Below are 26,171 nucleotides of genomic sequence, written 5' to 3' on the forward strand. Positions count from 1 at the left end.
GCTTAGGATCTCACATATTGTAAAGCATGACAGAAAAGGTGGGAAGGACCCCATTTTGAAAGACAAAAATATAAACTAAACTCAAAACTCATTCCAAACTCAAAACTCAAAACTCATTCCAAACTCATTTTGAAACAAGTGCCACACCGGCTTGCATTTGAACTGATCAGGGCCCGGTTTCCCAATAGAGATGAAACTTAGGCTTACAAGTGTTTTAACGATGTATCTTTCCTATAACAGCAGAAGATGTAGCAAGCGTTTTCCCAAAACACCATGCAGAGAGAAGGGTCGCAAAGTGCATCGTTGGAGCATGTGTCGATATTGACAGGATCGAAAGAAAGGGAGCGCTGCTCTCGGATCAGCTTTCTCCAGTTAAATCGTACCTTCAACATTGAAAATATTTCACAATACTGACGACGGATCAGCTCCTAGAAAGTAATGACCACCTGTGGCTGCAAATATTGAGGCGGCTTATTCTAATACTTATCCAATAAAAATGTGTTATTGCGTGTTATTTCTTACATCAGTACCCCAGGTCATCTTAGGTTTCATTACATACAGTCGAGAAGAACTACTGAATATAAGAGCAGTGTCAACTCACCATCAGTATGACCAAGAATATGATTTTCGCGAAGCGGATCCTGTGTTCTGCCTTTCACCCAGGACAACGGAATGGATCCCAGCCGGCGACCCAAAGAAACGACTTCGTAAAAGAGGGAAACGTAGCGGTCTTCTGGTCAGACTCCGGAGACGGGCACATCGTGCACCACTCCCCAGTGTACTTCTCGCCAATGTCCAGTCTCTTGACAACAAGGTTGATGAAATCCGAGCAAGGGTAGCATTCCAGAGGGACATCAGAGACTGTAACGTTATTTGCTTCACGGAAACATGGCTCACTGGAGAGACGCTATCGGAGTCGGTGCAGCCAGCTGGTTTCTCCACGCATCGCGCCGACAGAAACAAACATCTTTCTGGTAAGAAGAGGGGCGTATGCCTTATGGCTAACGAGACGTGGTGTGGTCACAAAAGCATACAGGAACTCAAGTCCTTCTGTTCACCTGATTTAGAATTCCTCACAATCAAATGTCAACCGCATTATCTACCAAGGGAATTCTCTTCGATTATAATCACAGCCGTATATATTCCCCCCCCAAGCAGACACATCGATGGCTCTGAACGAACTTTATTTGACTCTGCAAACTGGAATCCATACATCCTGAGGCTGCATTCATTGTAAGGCTAATCTGAAGGCTAATCTGAAAACAAGACTCCCTAAATTGTATCAGCGTATCGATTGCGCAACCAGGGCTGGCAAAACCTTGGATAACTGCTATTCTAACTTCCGCGACGCATATAAGGCCCTGCCCCGCCCTCCTTTCAGAAAAGCTGACCACGACTCCATTTAGTTGATCCCTGCCTACAGACAGAAACTAAAACAAGAAGCTCCCACGCTGAGGTCTGTTCAACGCTGGTCCGACCAATCTGATTCCACACTCCAAGACTGCTTCCATCACGTGGACTGGGATATGTTTCGTATTGCGTCAGACAACAACATTGACGAATACGCTGATTCATTAGAACGTGTGTTGAAGATGTCGTTCCCATAGTAACGATTAGTAACGATTAAAACATTCCCAAACCAGAAACCGTGGATTGATGGCGAAACTGAAAGCGCGAACCACTGCTTTTAATCAGGGCAAGGTGACCGGTAACATGACCGAATACAAACAGTGTAGCTATTCCCTCCGCAAGGCAATCAAACAAGCTAAGCGTCAGTATAGAGACAAAGTAGAATTCAACAGCTCAGACACGAGGTATGTGGCAGGGTCTACAGTCAATCACAGATTACAAAAAGAAAACCAGCCCGTTACGGACCAGGATGTCTTGGTCCGAGGCAGACTAAATAACTTTATTGCCCGCTTTGAGGACAATACAGTGCCACTGACACGGCCTGCAACCAAAACATGCGGCCTCTCCTTCACTGCAGCCGAGGTGAGTAAAACGTTTAAACGTGTTAACCCTCGCAAGGCTGCAGGCCCAGGCGGCATCCCCAGCCGCGCCCTCAGAGCATGCGCAGACCAGCTGGCTGGTGTGTTTACGGACATATTCAACCAATCCCTATCCCAGTCTGCTGTTCCCACATGCTTCAAGAGGGCCACCATTGTTCCTGTTCCCAAGAAAGCTAAGGTAACTGAGCTAAACGACTACCAAGCACTCACTTCCGTCATCATGAAGTGCTTTGAGAGACTAGTCAAGGACCATATCACCTCCACCCTACCTGACACCCTAGACCCACTCCAATTTGCTTACCGCCCAAATAGGTCCACAGACGATGCAATCTCAACCACACTGCACACTGCCCTAACCCATCTGGACAAGAGGAATACCTATGTGAGAATGCTGTTCATCGACTACAGCTCGGCATTTAACACCATAGTACCCTCCAAGCTCGTCATCAAGCTCGAGACCCTGGGTCTTGACCCCGCCCTGTGCAACTGGGTACTGGACTTCCTGATGGGCCGCCCCCAGGTGGTGAGCGTAGGCAACAACATCTTCACCCCGCTGATCCTCAACACTGGGGCCCCACAAGGGTGCGTTCTGAGCCCTTTCCTGTACTCCCTGTTCACCTACTACTGCGTGGCCACGCACACCTCCAACTCAATCATCAAGTTTGCAGACGACACAACAGTGGTAGGCTTGATTACCAACAACGACGAGACGGCCTACAGGGAGGAGGTGAGGGCCCTCGGAGTGCGGTGTCAGGAAAATAACCTCACACTCAACGTCAACAAAACTAAGGAGATGATTGTGGACTTCAGGAAACAGCAGAGGAAACACCCCCCTATCCACATCGAAGGAACAGTAGTGGAGAGGGTAGCAAGTTTCAAGTTCCTCTGCATACACATCACAGACAAACTGAATTGGTCCACCCACACAGACAGCATCGTGAAGAAGGCGCAGCAGCACCTCTTCAACCTCAGGAGGCTGAAGAAATTCGGCTTGTCACCAAAAGCACTCACAAACCTCTACATATGCACAATCGAGAGCATCCTGGCGGGCTGTATCACCGCCTGGTACGGCAACTGCTCCGCCCACAATCGTAAGGCTCTCCAGAAGGTAGTGAGGTCTGCACAACGCATCATCGGGGGCAAACTACCTGCCCTCCAGGACACCTACACCATCCGATGTCACAGGAAGGCCATAAAGATCATCAAGGACAACAACCACCCGAGCCACTTCCTGTTCACCCCGCTATCATCCAGAAGGCGAGGTCAGTACAGGTGCATCAAAGCTGCGACCGAGAGACTGAAAAACAGCTTCTATCTCAAGGCCATCAGACTGTTAAACAGCCACCACTAACATTGAGTGGCTGCTGCCAACACACTGACTCAACTCCAGCCACTTTAATAATGGGAATTGATGGGAAATTATGTAAAATATATCACTAGCCACTTTAAACAATGCTACCTAATATAATGTTTACATACCCTACATTATTCATCTCATATGTATACGTATATACTGTACTCTATATCATCTACTGCATCTTTATGTAATACATGTATCACTAGCCACTTTAACTATGCCACTTTGTTTACATACTCATCTCATTTGTATATACTGTACTCTATATCATCTACTGCATCCTTATGTAATACATGTATCACTAGCCACTTTAACTATGTCACTTTGTTTACATACTCATCTCATTTGTATATACTGTACTCGATACCATCTACTGTATCTTGGCTATGCCGCTCTGTACCATCACTCAGTCATATATCTTTATGTACATATTCTTTATCCCCTTACACTTGTGTGTATAAGACAGTAGTTTTGGAATTGTTAGTTAGATTACTTGTTGGTTATTACTGCATTGTCGGAACTAGAAGCACAAGCATTTCACTACACTCGCATTAACATCTGCTAACCATGTGTATGTGACAATTTTTTTTTTTTTTGATTTGATAAACGATGAACTTAGACATGTTCGACTTTCACAGAATGCATCACATTTATGTTTCAACTGTCAACAAGCTCCTGGCACCTATATGCACGTATTTTGGGACTGTAATAGAATCCAGTCTTATTGGAATGAGGTTCATTCAGAAGATCATAGATAATAAATTTGCTCTTTCACCAAACCTAAACCTACTTTATTTTGACTGTGACATTGTATTTGAGCCTGAATCTGAATGTCTATTTAGCCCCAAAATGAATTTTGCTGTTGAGTTCCACACCAGAAATACCATCTGCAAGGATGTGGCCACTCTCCAGGCTTCTGCTATTCTTCCCCCAGAAAAACTCACTTTTGACCTGCACCAGAGGACTGAAAAGTTCTGGAAAACATGGTCTCCATTATGTAGAACACCGCCCATAAATGGCCCATATAAATGATACTGCTGTCTTTGAATTGTATGATATTTGTTTTACTGTATTTTTACTTAACTCCCTGTACTCTGTCTGTGTGGTGTGCTTCTTTTGTTGTCTGTGTAAACCCTGATCAAAGAAGAAAAAGGGACATTTAAATAAAGAGATAATTACAACAACAACAACAAAAACGTAGCCATAAGATGCTTTTGGGAAACAGGGCCCAGGTCAGGTTTGACAACAGTACATGGCCCAGGTCAGGTTTGACAACAGTACAGGGCCCAGGTCAGGTTTGACAACAGTACAGGGCCCAGGTCAGGTTTGACAACAGTACAGGGCCCAGGTCAGGTTTGACAACAGTACAGAACCCGGGTCAGGTTTGACAACAGTACAGGGCCCAGGTCAGGTTTGACAACAGTACAGGGCCCAGGTCAGGTTTGACAACAGTACAGGGCCCAGGTCAGGTTTGACAACAGTACAGGGCCCGGGTCAGGTTTGACAACAGTACAGGGCCCGGTTTCCCAAAAGCATCTTAAGGCTACGTTCATTGTTAGAACCTTCGTAGGAGCATCGTTTAAATCTTAGAGCAGTTTCCCGAAACCATCGTTATTAACGTTGCACTTGAAAATCGAACGCCTGCCTCAGACCACATATTGAACAGCTAAGTGTGTCGTTAGATGCTTTTTTATACCCTCCCACGTAACTTCATACACAGAAGATCTCCGCTAAACATAGAATCACATGGTTTATCAATCTTTCTGTGACGCTGACAACTTCAGAACAAAATATGACTATAAATACAAAGTTGCCAGTGTCTTTGCAATTGATACAAACAAGCGACATATAAAAATATACTTTAAATAAAAACCAAGTTGAATGCAAATATAACAGTAGGCTATAGGCCTATTTTTATTTATTTATTCCTTCCAATTTCGATTTCTCATTGCAGCAACTGCCCAAAGGGCTCGGGAGGCGAAGGTCAAGTCGTCCGTCCTCCAAAACATGACCCGCCAAACCGCGCTAATTAACACCCGCCCGCTTAATCCAGAAGCCAGCCGCGCCAACATGGAAACACCGTTTGACGACCGAGGTCAGACTGCAGGTGCCCGGGCCCGCCACAAGGAGTCGCTAGAGCACGATGAGCCAAGGAAAAACCCCAAGCGTACCGATGCACCAAGTCTGGAACCAACAGGACCCTGAGCACCTTTTATCCCCAAGCCTAAAGACTGCTAAATAGTTAGTTTAAGTGTTAAACAAATAGCTACCCAGACTATCTGCGTAAACCATTTTTTTGCATCAGCTCTTTTCACCCATCACATACACTACGGTTTATTATCTACAAGATGAGAGAGGCCTGTAATTTTCATCATAGGTACACTTCAACTATGACAGACAAAATGAGAAGTGAAAATGAGATTTTTTCTAATTTTGTATGTCATAGTTGAAGTGTACCTATGATGAAATTACAGGCCTCTCATCTTTTTAAGTGGGAGAACTTGCACAATTGGTGGCTGACTAAATACTTTTTTGCCCCACTGTATCCTGTTGTTTAGTCACTTTATACATATCTACCTCAATTACCTCATACCCCTGCACTTCAGCTTGGTACTGGTACCCCCCTGTATCTCGCCAAGTTATTGTTATTCATTGTGTATTTAATCCTTCCTTATCTCTATATCACTCTGCATCCTTTTTTACAACAGATGAATCACATCATACCGTATAAGGTCTAGAGTTTTACCAGGTTAGATTACACGATCAGGAAAAACTACGGGCCCCAGAATAGTTTTTCCCCCCACCAAGCCACTGGGTTCTGTGGTGCCACTTCTGGGTGAATGGGAGTTTGAATCTGAGCTTCCTCGGCGTCAGAGAGGTCTCTAATGTACAAACACTGGTTCAGGAAAGCGTCAATAAGTCACTTGAATATTTGCAGCCGTAGGTGGTAATATCTCGCTAGGTGCCGATCCCTCATCGGTATTGTGAAATAATTATAATGTTAAGGAAAGATTTGAATGGATGATGCTGATCTGAGCGCAGCACTCCCTTTCTCTCAATCTTTTCATTATCGACACATGCTCCCAGCGACGCACTTCATTTGACATTTTTGGTCATTTAAACAGGCGTTCTTATTCAGGGCGATTTACAGTCAGTGGATTCAACTACGGTTGCAACTGTTTTGTTCTTTTGTGTTTTGTGTCACAGTATTTGCATGAGAATGGGGTGGTGCATCGTGACCTGAAACCGGAAAACCTTCTCTACGCTGACCTCTCCTTGGACGCCCGGCTTAAGATAGGTAACCAACTAGGTGGTGGCACTGACGGGGAGTGCCACCGTTTGCAGTTTGGTCAAAATATCAAAATGCCAAATGTTTTATTTATTTAATTATTCTCATATTCAGATGAGAAAATATTACTGGTAGGAGTTCTTGCAGGAATATGACCTGGTCTGGGATCTGGACATTAATATAATAATAAAAACACAGTGTATATGACATTTAGCAGACACTTTTATCCAAAGTGACTTCCGGTAGTGCACGCATACATTGTTTTGTATGGGTGGCCACAGCGGGAATCGAACCCTAAATCCTGACGTTGCAAGCACCATGCTCGACCAGCTGAGCCACACAGGACCAGACATATCCTGTGATATGGCATGTGTTACTTTGTTTTCTTTTGTAACTCCTGCCCATAATTCACAAGTAGTGAGTGGTCTTGTAAAGATCAACTATTCCTCTGTGGCATACTGTGGCATGAATGATACACAATAAAATATGGCCAATGAGACTAAACCCTTATCCGATCTTCACAGCTGACTTTGGCCTCTCGAAGATAATAGATGAACAAGTGACCATGAAGACGGTGTGTGGCACACCAGGATACTGCGGTGAGTTATGGATTAACAGTTATCCTAATGAGAATACAGTTGGTCACCTTCTCCTTCGTTGTTGTTGGTGATCAGGCCTACCACCGTCGTGTTATTGGCAAACTTAATGATGGGGTTTAAGTTGTGCGTGGCCACACAGTCGTGGGTGAACAGGGAGTACAAGAGGGGACTAAGCACACACCCCTTACGGGCCCCGTGTTGAGGGTCAGCGTGGCGGATATATCCTCACCACCTGCAGGCGGCCCGTCAGGAAGTATAGGATCCAGTTGCAGAAGGAGGTGTTTAGTCCCAGGACCCTTAGCTTAGTGATGAGCTTGGAGGGCACTATGGTGCTGAACACTGAGCTGTTGCCAATGAACAGCATTCTCATGTAGGTGTTCCTTTTGTCCAGGTGGGCTAGGGTAGTGTTGAGTGAAATAGAGATTCCGTCATCTGTGGATATGTTGGGGCGGTATGTGAATTGGAGTGGGACCAGGGATTCTGGTATTATGGTGTTGATATGAGCCATGACCAGCCTTTCAAAGCATTTCATGGCTACAGACGTGAGTGCTACGGGGCGGTAGTTATTTAGGCATACCTTCGTGGGACAAGTCGATGGCACAGGGCTTCGGACCAGAAGGTTCGCGCTACACTCCCTGCCTGTTTCATTACAATAGTATATACAGTGCCTTAAAGTATTCACACCCCTTGGCTTTTTCCACATTTTGTTAAAGTGAAAGATTAAAGTTGATTTAATTGTAATTTTTTGTTTATTAAATAAGTATTCAACCCCCTGAGTGAATACATGTTAGAATCACCTGTGGCAGCGATTACAGCTGAGTCTTTTTGGGTAAGTCTCTAAAGCCTTGTTCAAACTGCAGGCTTTTCTGCTAAAATCAGAAAAGCACCTATTGGTAGATGGGCAAAAAACATCCAGGTGTGCAAAGCTCTTAGAGACTTAACCAGAAAGACTGTAATCACTGCCTAAGGTACAATGTATTTACTTAGGGGTGTGAATACTTACGTAAATGAGATATTTCCGTATTTCATTTCCACGAAATTTGCAAAATGTCTAAAAACATGTTTTCACTTATGGGGTATTGTGTGCAGATAGGTGTGTGAGAAAGAAAAATGATTTACTCCATTTTGAATTCAGGTTGTAAAAGGACAAAAAGTAGAATTCAAGGGGTATGAATATTTCCTGAAAGCACTGTAGATATATTTCATACATTGTGGGATCGCTATCAGTCAAATAAATCATCCTCAACCACAAAACAAAAATATATATAAATATATATATATTGTGTTTAAGTTTTATTTACAGATATACTGTAGTGCATGCTTGAATGGATATTATAGAGTACAGCATCAACAGAAATAACATTGATAGTACATAGTGTTTGAGAGACTGATATGAGTCAAAAAGAAGTGTCCTGTGTGGGAGCTGACAGCTGGCCCTCCATACCTCACTCTCTCCCCTGCAGCTCCAGAGATCCTCCGAGGCAATGCCTATGGTCCTGAAGTGGACATGTGGTCAGTGGGAGTCATCCTGTACATCTTGTGAGTTAAAAAAAACCATGTCAAAATCCGTCCCAAGATCTGCATGTACTCAGAGTGGGTAGCTGGCAATTTGAAGTCCTCTCATTACAGTATTGCAGCTAATCTCACCCTTTCCTCGTGTCATATGGATTTCTGAGGTAGTACACCGTTGCAAGTCTATTAGAGCGGGGTCTAAGGTCTTTAAAACGAATGTCTTTAAAACAAGTAGTGAAAGTGGCGAAACAAATAATCAGAGGGAAATGTTGCCTTTCCACTTAGGTTGTGTGGGTTTGAACCCTTCTTCGATCCGAGGGGAGACCAGTATATGTACAGCCGGATCCTCAACTGCGACTATGAGTTTGTCTCCCCCTGGTGGGATGAGGTCTCCCTCAACGCTAAGGACTTGGTGAGTTCCGATGCGAAGCATTGCACTCCAGAGGCTTTTATTATGAATAACAGTGTGGCTGTTTCTGCTTTCTTTTTTTATTTGTTAATGATTGAATTATGTAAATACTGTAAATGTACAACGTCTGTTCTTTTTATTTGATTGCAGGCCCTTAATACATGTTTTACACAACTGGTTTGACAAATACAATATATTGGTTTGTTAAATTTAGGAAAATGTATGTTACCCTTTATTTTAGGAGAATGCAATTTGTCTCGGGCTTCATCAGGGCCAGAGGAAAACCCCATATGGCAGAAAATGGATTACTGCTGAGCATATGTTGCGTTACACCCATTCTCAGGGGTAGGCAAATAGATTCAGCCGAGGGACAATTTTGATCAGAGCGGATGGTTGGGGGCCGAAACATAATTCTAATAATTTGTACAGTGCAAATTGACAACAACTAAGCCTCAAAAAATATTTTATTAAAATAATTTCTCACCAAAAAAACATCCCTCGGGTCATGTGTTTGCCGACCCCTACACTATATTCTGTTTAATATTTCACAACTATTTCACTTTGATTAATAAAAAAAAATCAAACTCCCAATTAAAAATAATATCCCCAGTTTCTCTGTAAAAAAAAAAAAGAAACTTGCTCAGGGCCAGATTCAAGCAAATCTTGTTATACTCTATATTAGCATGGTTATGCATATTCATTTTTTGGTTTTGAATTATGTTTAATAACAACCTGTCCCATTGCCTGTCCCCCCCTTAGGTCAGTAAGCTGATAGTGCAGGACCATCACAAGAGGCTGACGGTGAAGGAGGCTCTGGAGCACCCCTGGGTACTGGGCAAGGCTGCCCGCTTCTCCCACATGGACACCACTCAAAGGAAGCTACAGGAGTTCAACGCCCGGCGCAAACTCAAGGTGAGCAATGGGATTCATTTTGGGTCCCAAATAAGGCAATGTAGAATCAAGTAAACGCGCATTCTTTAAAAATGGAAGCGAAAGCACTGCTAGAATCATCATTGACAAACCTATGCTAAAAAAATGACAACGCATCAATTAGCTTAAAAGCTAATGTAGATCTCGCTCCAGCTGTTCCATTCATTTGAAGGGAAAAATAAAAAAGTTATTTACCATGTCAAACGACAATGGGCAACAACAAACAACGTCCAACATTGAATGGTTGGACGTTGCTCTGATTGTCTCTGGAAATGTAAGCTTGTGGCTCTACCACTGTCTTAATTGGGATCTATGCCTCAAGGAATTGTCTTTCTTACATTGCAATAAGATGGCTCGTGGCAGGCTTGGTGACTGACAGTGGTGTGCCATGTTTCTCTGATTGCAGGCTATCATGAAGGCCGTGGTGGCCACAAGCCGCATGCACGAGGGCTCCCGGCGGCGCACGGACAGCTGCGATATTCCCGGATCTGACAAGACCACCTCCAGGCAGGGCAGCATGCAGCAGGACCCTCCCCAGGATCAGGACCCCCAGGAGGGCCAGGCCAACCAGGGCACAGACACCACCCTGACCCAGGATGAGGAGGACCAGTGCCCTCCGCCCCTGCCGCCACGCAATCCCAGACCCATCCCTCCTCTACTGTCTGGGGCTTCCTCCCCCACCTGTCTGCCCACCAGGCCCCCACTAAGGGGAATTGATGGACAGAGACAGATGTCGGTCATCCCCAAGACGGCGGTGGTACGGCCCAGGGTGCCCAAGAAGAGCTGCTCCTCGATGGATTCCGCCTCCATCAAGCGGGAGACCTCCTCCCCAGTCCAGACCAGTCCCCCAAGCCCCAAGAGCCTTGGCAATGGATTCACCATGGGGGTGGAGTCTGGCAGTAAAACGACCCAGTGTTAGTGAGTGGCAGGTACCAAAGAGAAAGAGGGTGGCGACACTCACCTAGGACCTCCGACCGTTGTTCTAAGATAGCTGATGGCCGTTGTTGCTGTAGTGTGAGATGGTAGATGACAACACGGAGGAGGAAGGATGGAGGAACGGATGTCTTTGTTCAGATCTCGCCTCATATCCGTTTTGATCCGGGACAAAAGACTAGTGCTATACATAACTTGATATTTATTTTTTTCCCTTGCTGTGCGCAACGAGTTTGGAGACTCGTAACGAATGTGCAAATGAGCTTTTGACTTTGGTTTCAACTGTTGCCGACTTGCTGTAAACTTCTCTACTTTAAGGCCTCTCTGAACGAGACTTATTGTTCTTCAAATGCCACTTGAAAAGACAACTTGATTTCATACTTTGTATACTCTACACCTTTCTACTATTCAATGTTGGAATCTACTGACTTCATATGCAAATACATGGATATATATATACTGTACATAACCCTCCCTTTCTTGCATAGCATTCAGGTAGTAAAGGTATTGTATTTGTGAGCTTATGAATATAGTTACGGTGTATTTTGCATTAATTGTAATGATCCAATGTTTGCACTGTATATTATCAGATTAATCTATATAGTTCGCAAAAAAGCATTCACACTGCTAGTCGTTTACTATCTAAGTCAAATTGCACTTTTATTCCTTTGGAAATATATATATGGCTGAACAGTGGAGATTAATTTGAGGCTGAAACCAATTTTCTCATTCAGTTGTTTACCCAAACAGGGGTTGTAAAACCTCATTCTGTGGTAGTTATCTGATGAAGGAACATACATGGTAATCATCTCAACAACCTCACTGGAGCTACCAGTCTCTCTACCTCCTTTTTTTGTACAGGGGCTTCCAACCCAGTAAAGCAAAATCTGTAAAGAAATGATTAGATGAGTTGAGGTACTGTATCAGGCGAAGCAGTCTCTTTCTACAACATTAGAATGATATTGTCAGTGCCAGGTAAAAACCTGCGAGGTGAATGTTTTCTCGATGGAACTCAAATAACTGATCAAATGGAAGTGTGTCATTAAAATAGTCCATTTCTAATTTAAGAGCCAACCTTCACCTGCTAACATGTATTCTCACTCGCTTTCATTGCCAAATTGGATTATATTGCTGACATGTTAACACATGTATAAACCATACATTTACACCTATGAAATGATGTATAAAGTATGGATATTTTACTGATAATTATTATTGCTTACAAATGCTTTATTTGGGGATTGGTGGGGATGTAGTTAACAGTTGTGTTTGTTTTGCTGTTTCTCAGTTTCCCATTTTTCATTTCTAAAATTAAATGTACCCTACCTTTTAATATTTTGGGGGAAGATGACATATTTAAGAAAACATGAGATGATTTAACATCAGTCAGAGGGGGAGTGTAGTGGAGGTGTACACTTCTATACCTTTTGTATGTTTCATCATATCAAAATAATCTAAATGAATTGGATTTGATTATTGTATTCTACAGAAATATATTTTAAAGATGGTAGTTGCTGTGTGCTGATATAAAAGGAATAAAACATTGATTTTCAAGTCCAATATTGCATTGGGAGGGTTACATCAGTTTTATAACAAGCTGCTGATATGAGAATCTCCTCCACACGTTTGATTTGATTAAAGAGGCAATCTGCCGTTGGCTCATAGATTTTTGGACTTAGTGTATATCATTCATGTTTGAGTGTACAAAACATTAAGAATACCTTCCTAATATTGAGTTGCAGCCCATTCTTCATACAGACGGGAAACTGTTGAGTGTGAATAACCCAGCAGCGTTGCAGTTCTTGACACAAATCCTATTGTACTACCATACCCCATTCAAAGGCATCTTCTGTATGGCCCATTCACCCTCTGAATGGCTCACATACACAATCCATGTCTCAAGCCTTAACCTGTCTCCTCCCATTCATCTACACTGATTGAAGTGGATTTAACAAGTGACCTCAATAAGGGACCATAGACTGACCAGGTGACAGCTATGTCATGGAAAGTGCAGGTGTTCATAATGTTTTGTACACTCGGTGTAGACACATTGATTCATGAAGAATATATAGAAACATCTCATGAGCTTATTAGTTCAACGGTCGTACCCAATCAAAGCCCGAAATATGCACATTTTTACTCCATTCTTTGTGAACAATGTAATTTGAAAAAAACTACTTCCTCAAAATATGGTTAAAACTACCTCAGCTGTTTAGCAAAACATGTGACTGGGTCTCCGCTTTGTTATTTTGTTTGAACTGGAGATAAAAGAAAAACCATGAAACGAAACAATGAAAGAATAATGAAAATTGGTGGACAGAGAATGGAATTTTATTGATGTACGTCAGACGATTACAGTACAGAAAATACCATTAGAGTTCGAGCATGTCACTGATTCACGTGGGAATGACGAGGAAAATGGAGGGACAACTCCAACATGTTGGAAACTAAAGCAGAACAACGGTTGAAGTGTAGTTTACTGTACAATATTGTGAATCTGAAGTTATTTTTTTTGCATCGTTGTAGTTGGATTATAATTTGCCCACTGTCTTCTCAACAACAGAAAAAATAGGAATTATAACAAAAGAAAGTAGATTTGTTCTCTGAATAACAAAATTAACATTTAAAATAGTGTTTACCATATTAATGTTAGTGCACATAACATACAGAGGCCGGGACCTCGTTAAACTTAATATGACACTGGCTAAAGCGCCTTGAAATCCGTCACGTAACACATCGAAAAACATGGCTGTGTCCTAAATGACTCTTAACTGGCTTCCTTATGTCTCTACCTTTCCATTGTAACCACTAATAGGCGAAACGCCTGGACAGCATCATATTACATTCAATCAACCGTCAAAGTTTTTCAGATCCGTGTTCACGAAGGAATGGAGGTGAGGAAAGGAAGCGGGTTAAGACAAATGGGACGTGACCCGGATCCCTCTGTAGTAGCATTCTGCTCTTAAAATGGCGGGCAGGTATGTCATTATGGCACAGGTGACGATCCTTTCAGAGTATAATATATTGAGACGGCTTTCTTCCGATTCTTTCGTTTACATGGATCTGGGCTTAAGAAAAAAATAAAAAGTCACTGCTTCGTCGAAAAAAAGGAAGCAAACCATTTCAACCGGAACTAGTCGGTGCTGGACACACATACAAGTGTGTGAATTCATACAGGTATACACAGAGCAGTGATATGAGACAGCAAAAAACGGCCATTTATATGGCTCTAGAAACTGAGTGTAACGACCGGGCATTGCTATTGAGAAAGTCTTTCCAACATATGCTAAACCACATGGGCAATGCTATTGAGAAAGTCTTTCCAACATATGCTAAACCACATGGGCAATGCTATTGAGAAAGTCTTTCCAACATATGCTAAACCACATGGGCAATGCTATTGAGAAAGTCTTTCCAACATATGCTAAACCACATGGGCATTGCTATTGAGAAAGTATTTTCAACATATGCTAAACCACATGGGCATTGCTATTGAGAAAGTCTTTCCAACATATGCTAAACCACATGCATGGGCTTTGCTATTGAGAGAGTTTCCAACATATTAGTTAACCACATGGGGACCTTGGCTTGGACAGACGTTTTGGAATGTTGTTCACCTCATCATAAAAAATGATCATCAGAGGTGTGAAATACTATTGTGCGATTTAATTGGATCGTCATGACGTTTCATATGCAATAGGAAACCGTGTCTGTAGTACAATATACTGCCCCAATTCACAGGACCTGGTTAGGTGAGTGTCCGGCTTTGTAAAGTAGCTGTTGGGTCCTGTTAAAGCAGCAAGGTAGAGTCAGATTACTGCTGCCAAAAGAAGAGATGGGACGGGTCATTCCTAAACCGTACTGTAGCCATCACATTAGTTAGGTTACCTCCGGTCTTTCGGATAAAACTCTTTGGCCCGAGAGTTTCCTTAAGCGAGGATGGAGACCTCGTTCTTGCCGGGATCGCTCCATTTCCAAAACGCATGGACAACAGACGTTAGTCACGCAGTTTACCTAGGATTTGACTTCTGGGTGAACAGAGATGCACCTGACTCAGACCTTTACACACTGTGCTTAGTTATGTCAACATCTACAAAGACGACATTCAAATTCTAAACAGTAAAAAAACAAAACAATTAATGTACAGAGCACGTCTTCCTTTTTTGTTTTAGAACTGTACAAGATTAAAAATGATCAATAATTAGTTATACATATTTATAGGACAACATAGTTTATGTAATATTACTATAAAGAACAAACAAGATTTTGTTTTTAGATTCTGAATGCAGTGTCCCCTTTTGGAATGCTGTAAAGATATGTTATGCAGAAGATGCTTGTATAAGTAGTTTCCTTTGTTTAAGCAGTGAATATATATTCCTAAAATGAAGACGGTAAACTACTGCCGGTAACTGCTGCGCAATCCTTGCAAGTCGGGGTCAAGGCTGCCAAAGCATTTAGGTTTGTTCTCAGCATATCAGTCAGCCACATATCCTGCTGATAAGCTATACTCAGCAGTAGCGATACATAACCACTAGGTGGCGTTGCTGTAGTGAATGTCCACAATGGCGCTGCGAAGGACCTACAGAGTTCCTATAGCATCCTGCAATCCTCTCATTTCAAAGACCCCATTTTGCTGAAGAGAATTCTGAGCCGAGCCCCGGCCTACAGTGTAAATGACAACCCACTAGATTTATCAGTCATTCTCCATCTTGGTTTCACACACCACGAAGGATGACACCTGACACAGTCAAGTCTCACCAAAGCTGAATTGAAGAAGTGACTGAGGGTGGCTGGGCGTGGCTTGAGAGAGAGGAAGATGTGTAAAGGACGAACTTTGTTCTGTGGCAATCCCTCCCCCTCCCCGGAAACTAAATACTGCATTGTCTCAGGTGTTATTTAGCTAGTGTTCATAAGTTCTCCTGTGCATATACTGTAGTAGACGACCCCCCCCCAGACAGGTTGGTCTCTGTAGGGGATTACGGGGGCCCCTCTTTGGGGGAAGAGGGGGGCTGGGACTGGGAGGCGCTGCCCCCGGAGCTTTTCAGGGAGCCCAGGGTCTTGCTGAACCAGGAGTTTTTGGCCGCTTGGATCTCGTTCATCAGGATGCCCCTTTGGTGCTCCAACTCCTGAGGGTGGACAGAATAAAGGAATAAAACGGTCAGCATATTACTCATGAATAGTCATCACAGCAAGCCTGAATATTAGTCATCACAGCAAGCCTGAATATTAGTCATCACAGCAAGCCTGAATATTAGTCATCACAGCAAGCATGAGTCAGCCACCATAATACATCATGAATAGTCAAAAGGGATAGAAAATAGAACACGCATATCCAATGGCTTCGGACCAACTGTCAGAAGGCGTGTATATATACTACTTTATTGCACTACAGAGTCGTTCCACCTCAAAAAAGCACAAGAAAGAGGACTTCGACACCCAGATTGTCCTGAACTCGTTTCTCTAGTTAGAAACAGGTGAGATAAGCATTCCTGAAACATTATTCCGTTGAAATATAATCTGATCTCTGTCAGACAGAGAAGATTATATGAATCCTACAAATAAAATAAATAAAAAATGCCAATTTGGGTGCAATCAATTAGCTTAATTTCTCAGAGATCAAATGATTTCGCAACACAATAATGCTTCAGAAATGCTTATCTCATCGGTTTTTCTAACTACAGAAACGATTTCAGAACAATCTGAGAAGTGGTGGGTGTCATGACTTGCTGGAAGGACACGGAATGACCCTGCATTGAGTGAGATACCGCAGTGCTGCTGCCTGCATAGAATCTGACCTGCATCTTGCACTTGGCCTCCACTAGCTGTAGTTTGGTCTGGGCCAGCTCTAGCTCCAGTTCTCTGAGCTGGGACTTCAGGGAGTCCTTCTCCTCATCCAGCTCACTGTCCCTGTTGTCTCTGCTGGGAGGGGGTATCTGCAGAGGACCTTCTTTACTGAACACCTCCCTGCAGCGCTCACACGCCATCACCTTACTCTGTTGGGAGAGAGGAGGAGCACGCACGTACCGGAAGCAACACGTACAGTTACGCATTGCTGTCATAATGCCTACCGCTGTTTGTCATATCACAATCATTTCTTTTTATTTCCACTTTTGTATTTATTTCCCAACCCCCAGGAAGCCCATTGTTAAGGTCAGAGACATGACCAAGGCAGCAGCTCAATAAAACCATCGATCACAAAAGTACAGCACACCAATAACACAGATAACGGCATAGCTTCTAAAAAAAAATAACAAGGTACAACAAAAACACAGGAGATATACAACTAAAATATCAGAAATAATATGGTGTCACATAACACATACTGTGTGCATCATTGCCCTGCATCATTACTACCTTGATGATGTCCAGCTCCTCCTTGGTGGCAGCGTGCTGCTTCTCCAGCCGGGTGCTGAGCTGAGAACAGATCTGGGGACACACACAGGAGGACAACCTTTACTGCAGGGTTATTCAACTCTTACCCTACAAGGTCTGGAGCCTGCTGCTTTTCTGTTCTATCTGATCACGAACAGTCCTTGATTAGTGGGGAACACTTTTTTTAAACTGTGGAACTAACTGGCTTTGAGGACAAGAGTTGACTTTGAGGGCTTTACTTGTTGTTTACAAAGCATTTACACATTCACTGGACACCTTCATTGACCTTTGAGATACACCGGAACACCATCAAATACAGACCATTTTTTATCTCAATTAAGATTGAATGGGACTTTTGGGACACTGTAGGATTAGGATTCATTGTATTGTATCTGGGTCGAAAAAAGTGAAGGCGACGGAGTTAGAATGACGGCTACACGCGACGCTCGCCTCTCCGGCGTGACTCCGGATCCTACCTGTTTGTATTCAGTGATGATGACCGTGGTCTTCTTGATCTCCGACTCAGCTTTCTCCAGCTCTCTCCTGAACACCTCTTTGATCTGGACAGACAGGGCAAGAAGGCACTTTGCTACTTTACGTTCTGCAGACACCGGACACTGACATTGGGAGACAATGTGACATAAACCAAGACAAACGAGAGTAACCTTTGCGTGAAGTGCCTCTTATCGTTTATACCTCAGGAAAATGGTAACGGCGGTATCATAACTGATTTAAATGTCTATGCGAAAGAGCATGTCGATTTATATCTGTAGAAGAAGAAAGAAAATCAACCGTAACATTGATCATCCTTATCACCGCAATTAAGACCTGGGAGAAGGAAAAAGGCCTGCAGGTTTCACAGGAAGCCTCCAGCAGTGGTCACCGAGAGATGGCGCTGGGGAGCTGCAGGGTTTTTAAACACACCAAATACAGCCAAATGGTTGTCCTGATGAGTAGCGCTGAAGCTGGAACAACAGTCTGTACACTTGGTGGCTTATCAAGGGGTGCAAGATTTCCGGGAACCTTAGCAATTTAATTGTATTCAATCTTCGTTTAGCCTGGTTGCCGGATCTGTTTGTGCTACAGCCAAAGTTACTTTCCCCATTGTCATCATGAAAATATGACCATGCTGTTGTGATACCGCTGGCTTAAACAGAGACAGATCTGGCAACCTGTGTGCTATATTACCTGTGCGGTTTCCTCCGCCTGCCTCCTCTTCTCCTCCTCCGTCTCCACCAGGCGCTGTTTGGTGCAGAGCAGCTCCTTGTTCAGCACGTCTGCCTTGTCCTCCACCTGGTCCAGGTCGGTACGCAGGGCGATCTTACTGGTGACCAGCTCGTGGGCCAGGTCATCGTTCTCCTGCTCCAGACGCATGCTGGCCTCCTGTAGACGACGGTTCTCTCTCTGTGGGCAACACACACAAACACACACACACACAATAAGACTATGCACAGTATGTGGAGAAACACTTACACAACAACCTGTTCTTTCTGCAAATGTAACGACAGTTAATTTGCTACACACACAGCAAGCAAGCACACACACACATACACACACAGTACACAGCTAACGTTATGACCTTCATTTGAACTTCCTGCCCCTTATTGTACAGTAACAACCGCATCCCTGTTGTACTGGTTGACTAGGTTTAGTGCCATTTCCCCCCGACGCTTCAGTGTTTGAACGAAGGCTTGTTCAACGGTCCTTCAAATAGAACTGAGAAGGACCAACAAACATCGATATACAATAACCAAGCAAACCGTATAACCAGTTATCCGATGCAACAAACTGGCATACATTCAACGCCATTTCAAATATAACAGGCAGGCTCACACGCAGGCAGGCAGGCAGGCAGGCACAGAAAGTAATTGTTGCCCATAAAAAAGGATCTTATGACCAGGACCATCATGTTTGATTGTCAGCCTCTAAGTGGTCTCACATGACAATGATGGAGATGTTTCTGTTGTCATGGAGACCAAGCTGAGTCACCTGACCCAACCCCATCCTGTTCACGCCCTTCACGATTTGACGCATCTTGGCTGAAACAAGAACGCTGCACCGTTTGCGCACAGGAAGCCCGACAACAGGCAGTAAGCAGACAGGAGACTGAGCTAAGCTGCATAAACTCAGACTTGGGAGTCTGCTTACCTTTCTCCTCTTACTGTGGTCTATCCAGAGTCACAACAATGATGATGCTGGGAACAAATACTACAGCAACACAGACACACACACTCACACACACACACTCACGGGTCAGTTCTTTCTCTCTCTCACACTCACAGGTCAGTTAGTTCATTCCACACCATCTTGCAAAACACCCCTCCCCCACTGGTCTCTGTCTCCTCCTCTCACTTCCCTCCACCACACCCTTCCCTGTATCCGGTCCCTGTGTTTCACAGAGGCTGATGTGTTTAGGGGTGGGAGAAGGGGACGAGGACTGAAGTGAACAGTTGGGGTCTGTCCAAATACTTTTCAAACGCATTCCTTACTTATTCTTTCTTTGAGGTCATCTCTGATCTGACATGGTTGAATTGGTTGTCTTCAGGGAGGGAAGGAAAGGGTACATTTTCAAACGGATCAGTGGCCTCATTTCATCTAACACAGCGGCAGGCTTAAAACGGATCCTAATTGCTTTCATTACATGTCTTTCGTTATGAGGGACGAGGATGCTCAAACTCATGTGACTCAGGCTCTCTGGAAAGACGGCTTAGCATCTCATCCAACATGTTTTCTTTACAAAATAAACTTTATTGTATTTTGTGTCAGGTCAGAACAAATAAAAACTCTGTGCTTTAGGCATCACATTCAGAATAGCATGAACGTAAACACAACGTGAGTCTTGCAGTAGGTACAACAAAATTCAACTGTAAGGTATCGTTAAAAAAAAATACTATATAAAAACTTCAGAAAAATAAAAAGCACTTAGGAACATGGTCCCAAACAACAATGAACTTTAAAACGTTTCAAACGTTTGTCAGTAATAATTGTAATGGCGGCGTAACTTTCTGCATTTGTGCTACACAAACCCCTTGCCGAAATGCCCTGCTGTCCTTTCGTACGGGTGAACGTCGCAGAGTTGGTGAAAAATATGAATAAGGGGCTGAAGGAGAGGTGAAACGGAATCTAGCCTACATGACAGAGACATGACAACTACAGGGCAAGCCCATCGGTTCACACACTCAAAATAAATGAACAGGTCTCTCTTTCAAAATAGATTCTTATGTCAATTAGACAAATCTGTATAAATAAAGGTTCAATAAATACATCTTTAAATGGTGAAGAATAACACTCAAAAAGCACACATGAAGTACTAAAAACATGAAATAATATTCAAAGCTTTACCGAAAATGAAAACAAAAAAAGCACAAACAAAACAGAACAGATATGCCTATAATTGTCATGTATCTGCCACATTCAGCCCTTGTGACAAACTTTGTGACGTTGGCCCGTTCGAATTGTCCAGGGCAGCAGGCCATTGGGGGTATGGGTTTTGCACAGCACATGTACAAAACATTAGCCTGGTCAAAAACACATCCAAGCCCGGTTGTAACAGCCACGGCCTAATTATAACATCAATGTCCGTTTTTTCTCTCTCTCACATGAACAGTAATACTAAAATCAATCCCACATGGACACAACTCTACAGGTTGTCCTGACAAACAATGAGACGTCAGTTTCATTCACACATCACAGTCAATTTCACTTTACAACTAGACGAGGTTCGCAGGCGATTCGGTTTCTTTACTCAGAATCGGCCTTATGAACAAAGGAAAGCCCTGAGACATATCTTTTCTTTTCCTCATCTTTGACCAGCACAAGTCTATGGCCTCCACTCATAACAAAAGTCTCTCTCCACTGAGTCTGGGTACACCTCGCGGAGTCTGCCACGATCAGCGCAGTGTTCTACACAGACCTGAGCCGAGACTGGAGGGAGAGAGGGGGAGGGGGGAGAGAGAAAGTGGGTGGGACTGGGGTCTACAGGGAAGGATATCAGCGTTTCCCCTAGATGTTGTTTCTTTAGGTAGGATACCAAAGACTTCCCGAAGCGTCATCTATACCTACAAACAAACCGTTTTTTGAGATCCAATTCTTTAGGGAGTATACAGTTACAGTAAGGGGGGGGGGGCTCTGAAGTAACACTAATAGCTATGGGAAACACCGGGGTAATTGTAGTGGCTGAACAGGGAGAAACTAGAAGTGAGGCCCCCCACTCATACAGGGTCAGAATGGGAGGTAAGAGTAAACTGATCCTGGAGCAGTAGTTAAGATAACGGAGCAGTCTGTTTCTTACCTGGTAGCGGTCGACGGGGTCCTCCTGCTGCAGCTGGCTGTCTCTCAGGGTCTGGTACTCCTTCTCAAACTTCTTCAGCTTCTTGGTGGGCACCTGGAAGGGGTGACGGGAGAGGCGGAGAGGGAAAAGCAGTGTTGGTGGATGGGGTTGTCTCGAACTCAAACGAAGAGCTGAATTGAAGAAACTTTATTGAAGTGTTTAAAGTGTAACGTCTTCGACCACAAGATGGTGACACTAACAAGGCTAAAGAATAAGGTGTAGAGCCCGGGTTCTGTTACAATAATAATGAATAATTTTCTCCCTTACCCGAGGTAGGCTAAATCACTGATCTGTAAGTGACGGCATATATAAAGGATTCGTTTGCATTAAATGACTTGCTGCCGTCCAATTCCTTCAAGGAACAAAGGAAGCAAGGGTGTATTTGAAAGGAATTCAAACGGGGTACAGTTCCGTGTCTCCCCGAATGGATACAACGCAGAGCTGTGGTTACAGTGAGCAGGGTGATCTGCTGATCCAGGGACCAACAGAACACCAAACTAGATTTGCTTCATTTGTATTCTTTTTTTCCCCGTTTCAACATGGAACAGAACAGTGGGCCCAGTTGAAACATTCTTCTTTCGAACGGAATCAATTCAATGCACCCCTCCCTATCCGCTGCTTTTTCTAGGGAATTTTATCAACTCTAAGGCGTCTTCAGCCTTGGCACAAAATGGCTGCCGTCTGCGTCTCATTCGTGCGGTTACCCTCTGAGGCATACCCAATGACCCTCCTACTCCGTGCAGCACACATTTATTGTGTACACCTGTTCATTTGAGGGATACCTAATGACCCTCGTACTCCATGCAGCACTTCAGCCTCTATTTCCCAGCAGAAGCACAAGCAACAAAGGATATGAACAACACAGTAACAGAAGTATTATGAACACATTACTTCAAAAAGAAGAAACAGTAACTGCCCTCATCCTAATTGCAACACCTGAACACTGTTTTTTTATTTTAAAGGTAGGATACATTATACACCTGCACAGTGTATACAAGAGAACATGGCGACACCTTTGGTCTCTGCCAGCCAGGCCCGTGCCTAAGGAGATGGTATTCTTCCTGCTGGAGTGCAGGGACTAGGGTTGCTCAGCCCTTGGCGTTTCCATGGTAGCTGCTGCTAGGATGTGGATTACAGGTCTGGGGAGTAAAGAGTCACAGAGGGGAGGGACTTTGTTCATGGATACGGCCACCAGATGCCCCTAGAGAAGGGGGGGGGGGGGGCACAGCTCACCGGCTGAGACTGCCAAAGATTGGAGAAAAGGAAAGGAGAAAAAAAGAGTGAGAGAGGGAGGGAGAAATGGGAGCTCTCTGTCTGAGATAGAGAGCAGACAGACAAGAGGAAGAGATAGGAGCTCTCTGGCTGAGAAAGAGAGAGACAAAAAAGAAGGATGAGCAAAAGAGAAATGGCAAGTACAGTTGCGAGAGAGAGAGAGTGATGGAGGGGGGGCAAGAGAGAATTCGAGAGACGGATATAGCGAGAGTAGGGGTTGCACGAGTTTACCATAGCTACTCAGTGACTGGAGTTGTCAAGCAGTTCTCAAGTGCTCAGTTACACAACATAGCATTACACCCTATTGCTATCCTATTCCCTAATAAAGACATTGTTATCGTCCTGAGTTTGTTCTGAGTGATTAACTCACACACCAGTTATCATATAATATATTATGGCCCATTACCTGACAGACAGGTAAGAAACAAGAAAGGAATCCACAGAAAGATCTAAGCAGGCAAACCGGTTCTATGTTGTATTTGTTAGCTTAAAATGGGTACTGAATGTATGTGGTTGATAAGACAGCACATCAGCATTGTTCAGGTGTGACGCCCTGCAAAGATAAGATGGAGACCATCACGGAGAGAGAGGAGAGAAAAGGGAGACATTATCTGAAAACAATATGAATAGGAGAAAGAGCGAGAGAAAGAGATGTAGAACCAGCTATTGATGAAAGGACAGCGCTTAAATATAAAAAATATATAAAAAATAAAAAGAATATGCCACACAGAGGCTTGTCCAGATGTTCTACACACGCAAAATGCTTTTTAGATTATCACATTAATATTTAGGTATTTATTTGATTTCTAGAAATGTATTCCTGTTATTGCTGATGCCGTTCTCACTTCGCTATAGCAACAGTGACTATGAGTAGCCCAACTGTCTCTTGAGGGGGGTGTGTGAAGTTCCTTGCAGAAATTACTTGAAGAGTACTAGCCAAAAAACAAAATGATACTAAAAGCTTCAGTTCCCCTCTTACATATTTGCCATGGGATTATTAGATGACACATAGCAACATATGGAACCTTCTCAACAACAAAAACCCTCTCTCACCCGTCATTTGCTCTCACACTCATGTATTCCCTCTCTCACTCAGTCATATCTGACCACAGACAGCCTTGAAAGTGGCAGAAGACAACACTATTTCACCCTCACTTTTTCCATGATGACAACTTCAGACCCCAAAAAACACAGTTAAAATAACCCTCTAATGTTGCTGACTATAGATAATTCAAACATCACCCAGATTAATTTCGCCATCTCTGAAGTAGCTTTCTGTCTAGCCATACAAAACGTATTTACAAGGAATGATTATATTCCCAATGATAAAATATACTCCTAATGTTAAAATATGCCATACAAAATATAATCCCGAGGCTATAATATCCCATACATTAAATATTTCCAATTCAAAATGATGCCAAGCTAAATATATTGGAGGCAGTGACAGCAAGAACCATCCAGCTGCAAATTAGTTGATGAAGCCCTGGTCAGCAAATTGCAAAGCACATGTGATTTTGGGATTTTTGCATCTCAGTTGGAATGTGCACGAGCAACCTTTCAATGTGTTACAGAGCGTCAGTGTGCTACGCACATACCAGTCGACGCATTGGCTCTGGTCCAGGGCGTTATGTTAGTGTGTTCATATCATAGTGTGTCGAAGTTGGAAAAGTAGGGCCTTCCAAGTGGCGCAGTGGTCTAAGGCACTGCATCGCAGTTCTAGCTGTGCCGCTAGAGGTCCTGGTTTGAGTCCAGGCTCTGTATCAGCCGGCCGTGACCGGGAGACCCATGGGGGGCGCGCAATTGACCCAGCGTTGTCCGGGTTAGGGTTAGGGTTAGGGTTAGGGTTTCGGGAGGACGCACGGCTCTCAACCTTCGCCTCTCCCGAGTCCATACAGGAGTTGCAGCGATGGGACATGACTAACTACTAATTGGATACTACGAAATTGGGAAGGAAAAGGGGTAACAAAATGTAATTTAAAAAAAATACATTGACAAAATAAGCTAATTTAGTTTTGATAATTTTGTTATATAATGTTAATGCCAAAAATCCCTACATCCAAACAACCACTGTTGCTTGTGCTTTAGCACCTGCTAGCAGAGCCAGTAGTAGCCTAGTGGCTAGCTGGTAGTGCTGGCTAGTAATGCTAGTAAGCTAGTGGCTAGCTAGTAACACTAGCGGCTAGCTAGTAACGCTAGCAAGCTAGCAAGTGACTTCAAAGTATTCCTACCCCTTAACGTTTTCCACATTTTGTTGTGTTACAAAGTCAGATTTAAATAGATTTGTCATGTTTGTCATACACAAAATACTTTAATGTCAAAGTGGAAGAATAATTCTAAAATGTATTTTAAATGTATAGAAAATAAAAAAAAATATCTTAATTAGATAAATATTCAATATTCAATACATGTTATGAATCAACTTTGGCAGTGATTACAGCTGTGAGCCTTTCTGAGTAAGTCTCTAAGAGCTTTGCACACCTGGATTGTATAATATTGGTTGTTGATCATTGCTAGACAGCCATTTTCAAGTCTTGACATCTATTTTCAAGACTAGGCCACTTGGGAAACATTCAATGTAGTCTTGGTAAGCAACTCCATCACATATTTGGCCTTGTGTTTTCTGTCCTGCTGAAAGGTGAATTTGTCTCCCAGACTCTGTTGGAAAGCAGACTGAACAAAGTTTTCCTCTGGGATTTTGCCTGTGCTTAGCTTTATCCGGTTTCATTTATAATACAACACTGCCTGCTCCTTGCCGATGACAAGCATACCCATAACACGATGCAGCCACCATAATGCTTGAAAATACAAAGAGTGGTACTCAGTGATGTGTTGTGTTTGCCCCAAATATAATGCTTTGTATTGAGGACAAAAAGTTAATTTATTTGCCAATGTTTTGCAGTATTACTTTAGTGCCTTATTGCAAACAGGATGCATGCTTTGGAATATTTGTATTACGGACAGACTTCCTTCTTTTCACTCGGTCATTTATGTTAGTATCGTGGAGTACAATGTTGTTGATCCATCCAGAGTTATCGCCGATCACATAAATTAAACTGTTTTAAAGTCACCATTGGCCTCATGGTGAAATCCCTGAGCGGTTAGGAAGGGTTCCTGTATCTTTGTAGTAACTGGGCATATTTGTACACCATCCAAAGT

The 26,171-nt window shown here is 43.3% G+C and overlaps 2 protein-coding genes across 7 annotated transcripts in view; one reads left to right on the top strand and one right to left on the bottom strand.

Moving 5' to 3' along the window:
* LOC123996827 (calcium/calmodulin-dependent protein kinase type IV-like) overlaps positions 1-12,519 on the top strand; it is a 38,633-nt gene extending 26,114 nt beyond the window's left edge. The window contains exons 6-11 of the mRNA XM_046300575.1: positions 6,574-6,664; positions 7,180-7,254; positions 8,718-8,793; positions 9,052-9,178; positions 9,935-10,087; positions 10,512-12,519. Coding sequence (XP_046156531.1) covers positions 6,574-6,664; positions 7,180-7,254; positions 8,718-8,793; positions 9,052-9,178; positions 9,935-10,087; positions 10,512-11,024 — 1,035 coding nt within the window. The 3' untranslated portion in view covers positions 11,025-12,519. The remainder of the gene's footprint in view (positions 1-6,573; positions 6,665-7,179; positions 7,255-8,717; positions 8,794-9,051; positions 9,179-9,934; positions 10,088-10,511) is intronic.
* An 832-nt stretch (positions 12,520-13,351) lies between these two features.
* LOC123997378 (rab GTPase-activating protein 1-like) overlaps positions 13,352-26,171 on the bottom strand; it is a 173,795-nt gene continuing 160,975 nt past the window's right edge. For 4 of the 6 annotated variants that reach the window (XM_046301540.1, XM_046301539.1, XM_046301543.1 and 1 more), the window contains 6 exons: positions 21,702-21,794; positions 18,599-18,814; positions 17,887-17,970; positions 17,393-17,464; positions 16,834-17,031; positions 13,352-16,164 (listed from right to left, as the gene is read on the bottom strand). In XM_046301540.1, coding sequence (XP_046157496.1) covers positions 16,015-16,164; positions 16,834-17,031; positions 17,393-17,464; positions 17,887-17,970; positions 18,599-18,814; positions 21,702-21,794 — 813 coding nt within the window. In that variant the 3' untranslated portion in view covers positions 13,352-16,014. The other 2 variants (XM_046301541.1, XM_046301542.1) reach the window with 2 other exon arrangements.

Source organism: Oncorhynchus gorbuscha, linkage group LG15 (genome assembly GCF_021184085.1).
Source record: "Oncorhynchus gorbuscha isolate QuinsamMale2020 ecotype Even-year linkage group LG15, OgorEven_v1.0, whole genome shotgun sequence".
Classification (NCBI taxonomy): Eukaryota; Metazoa; Chordata; class Actinopteri; order Salmoniformes; family Salmonidae; genus Oncorhynchus; species Oncorhynchus gorbuscha.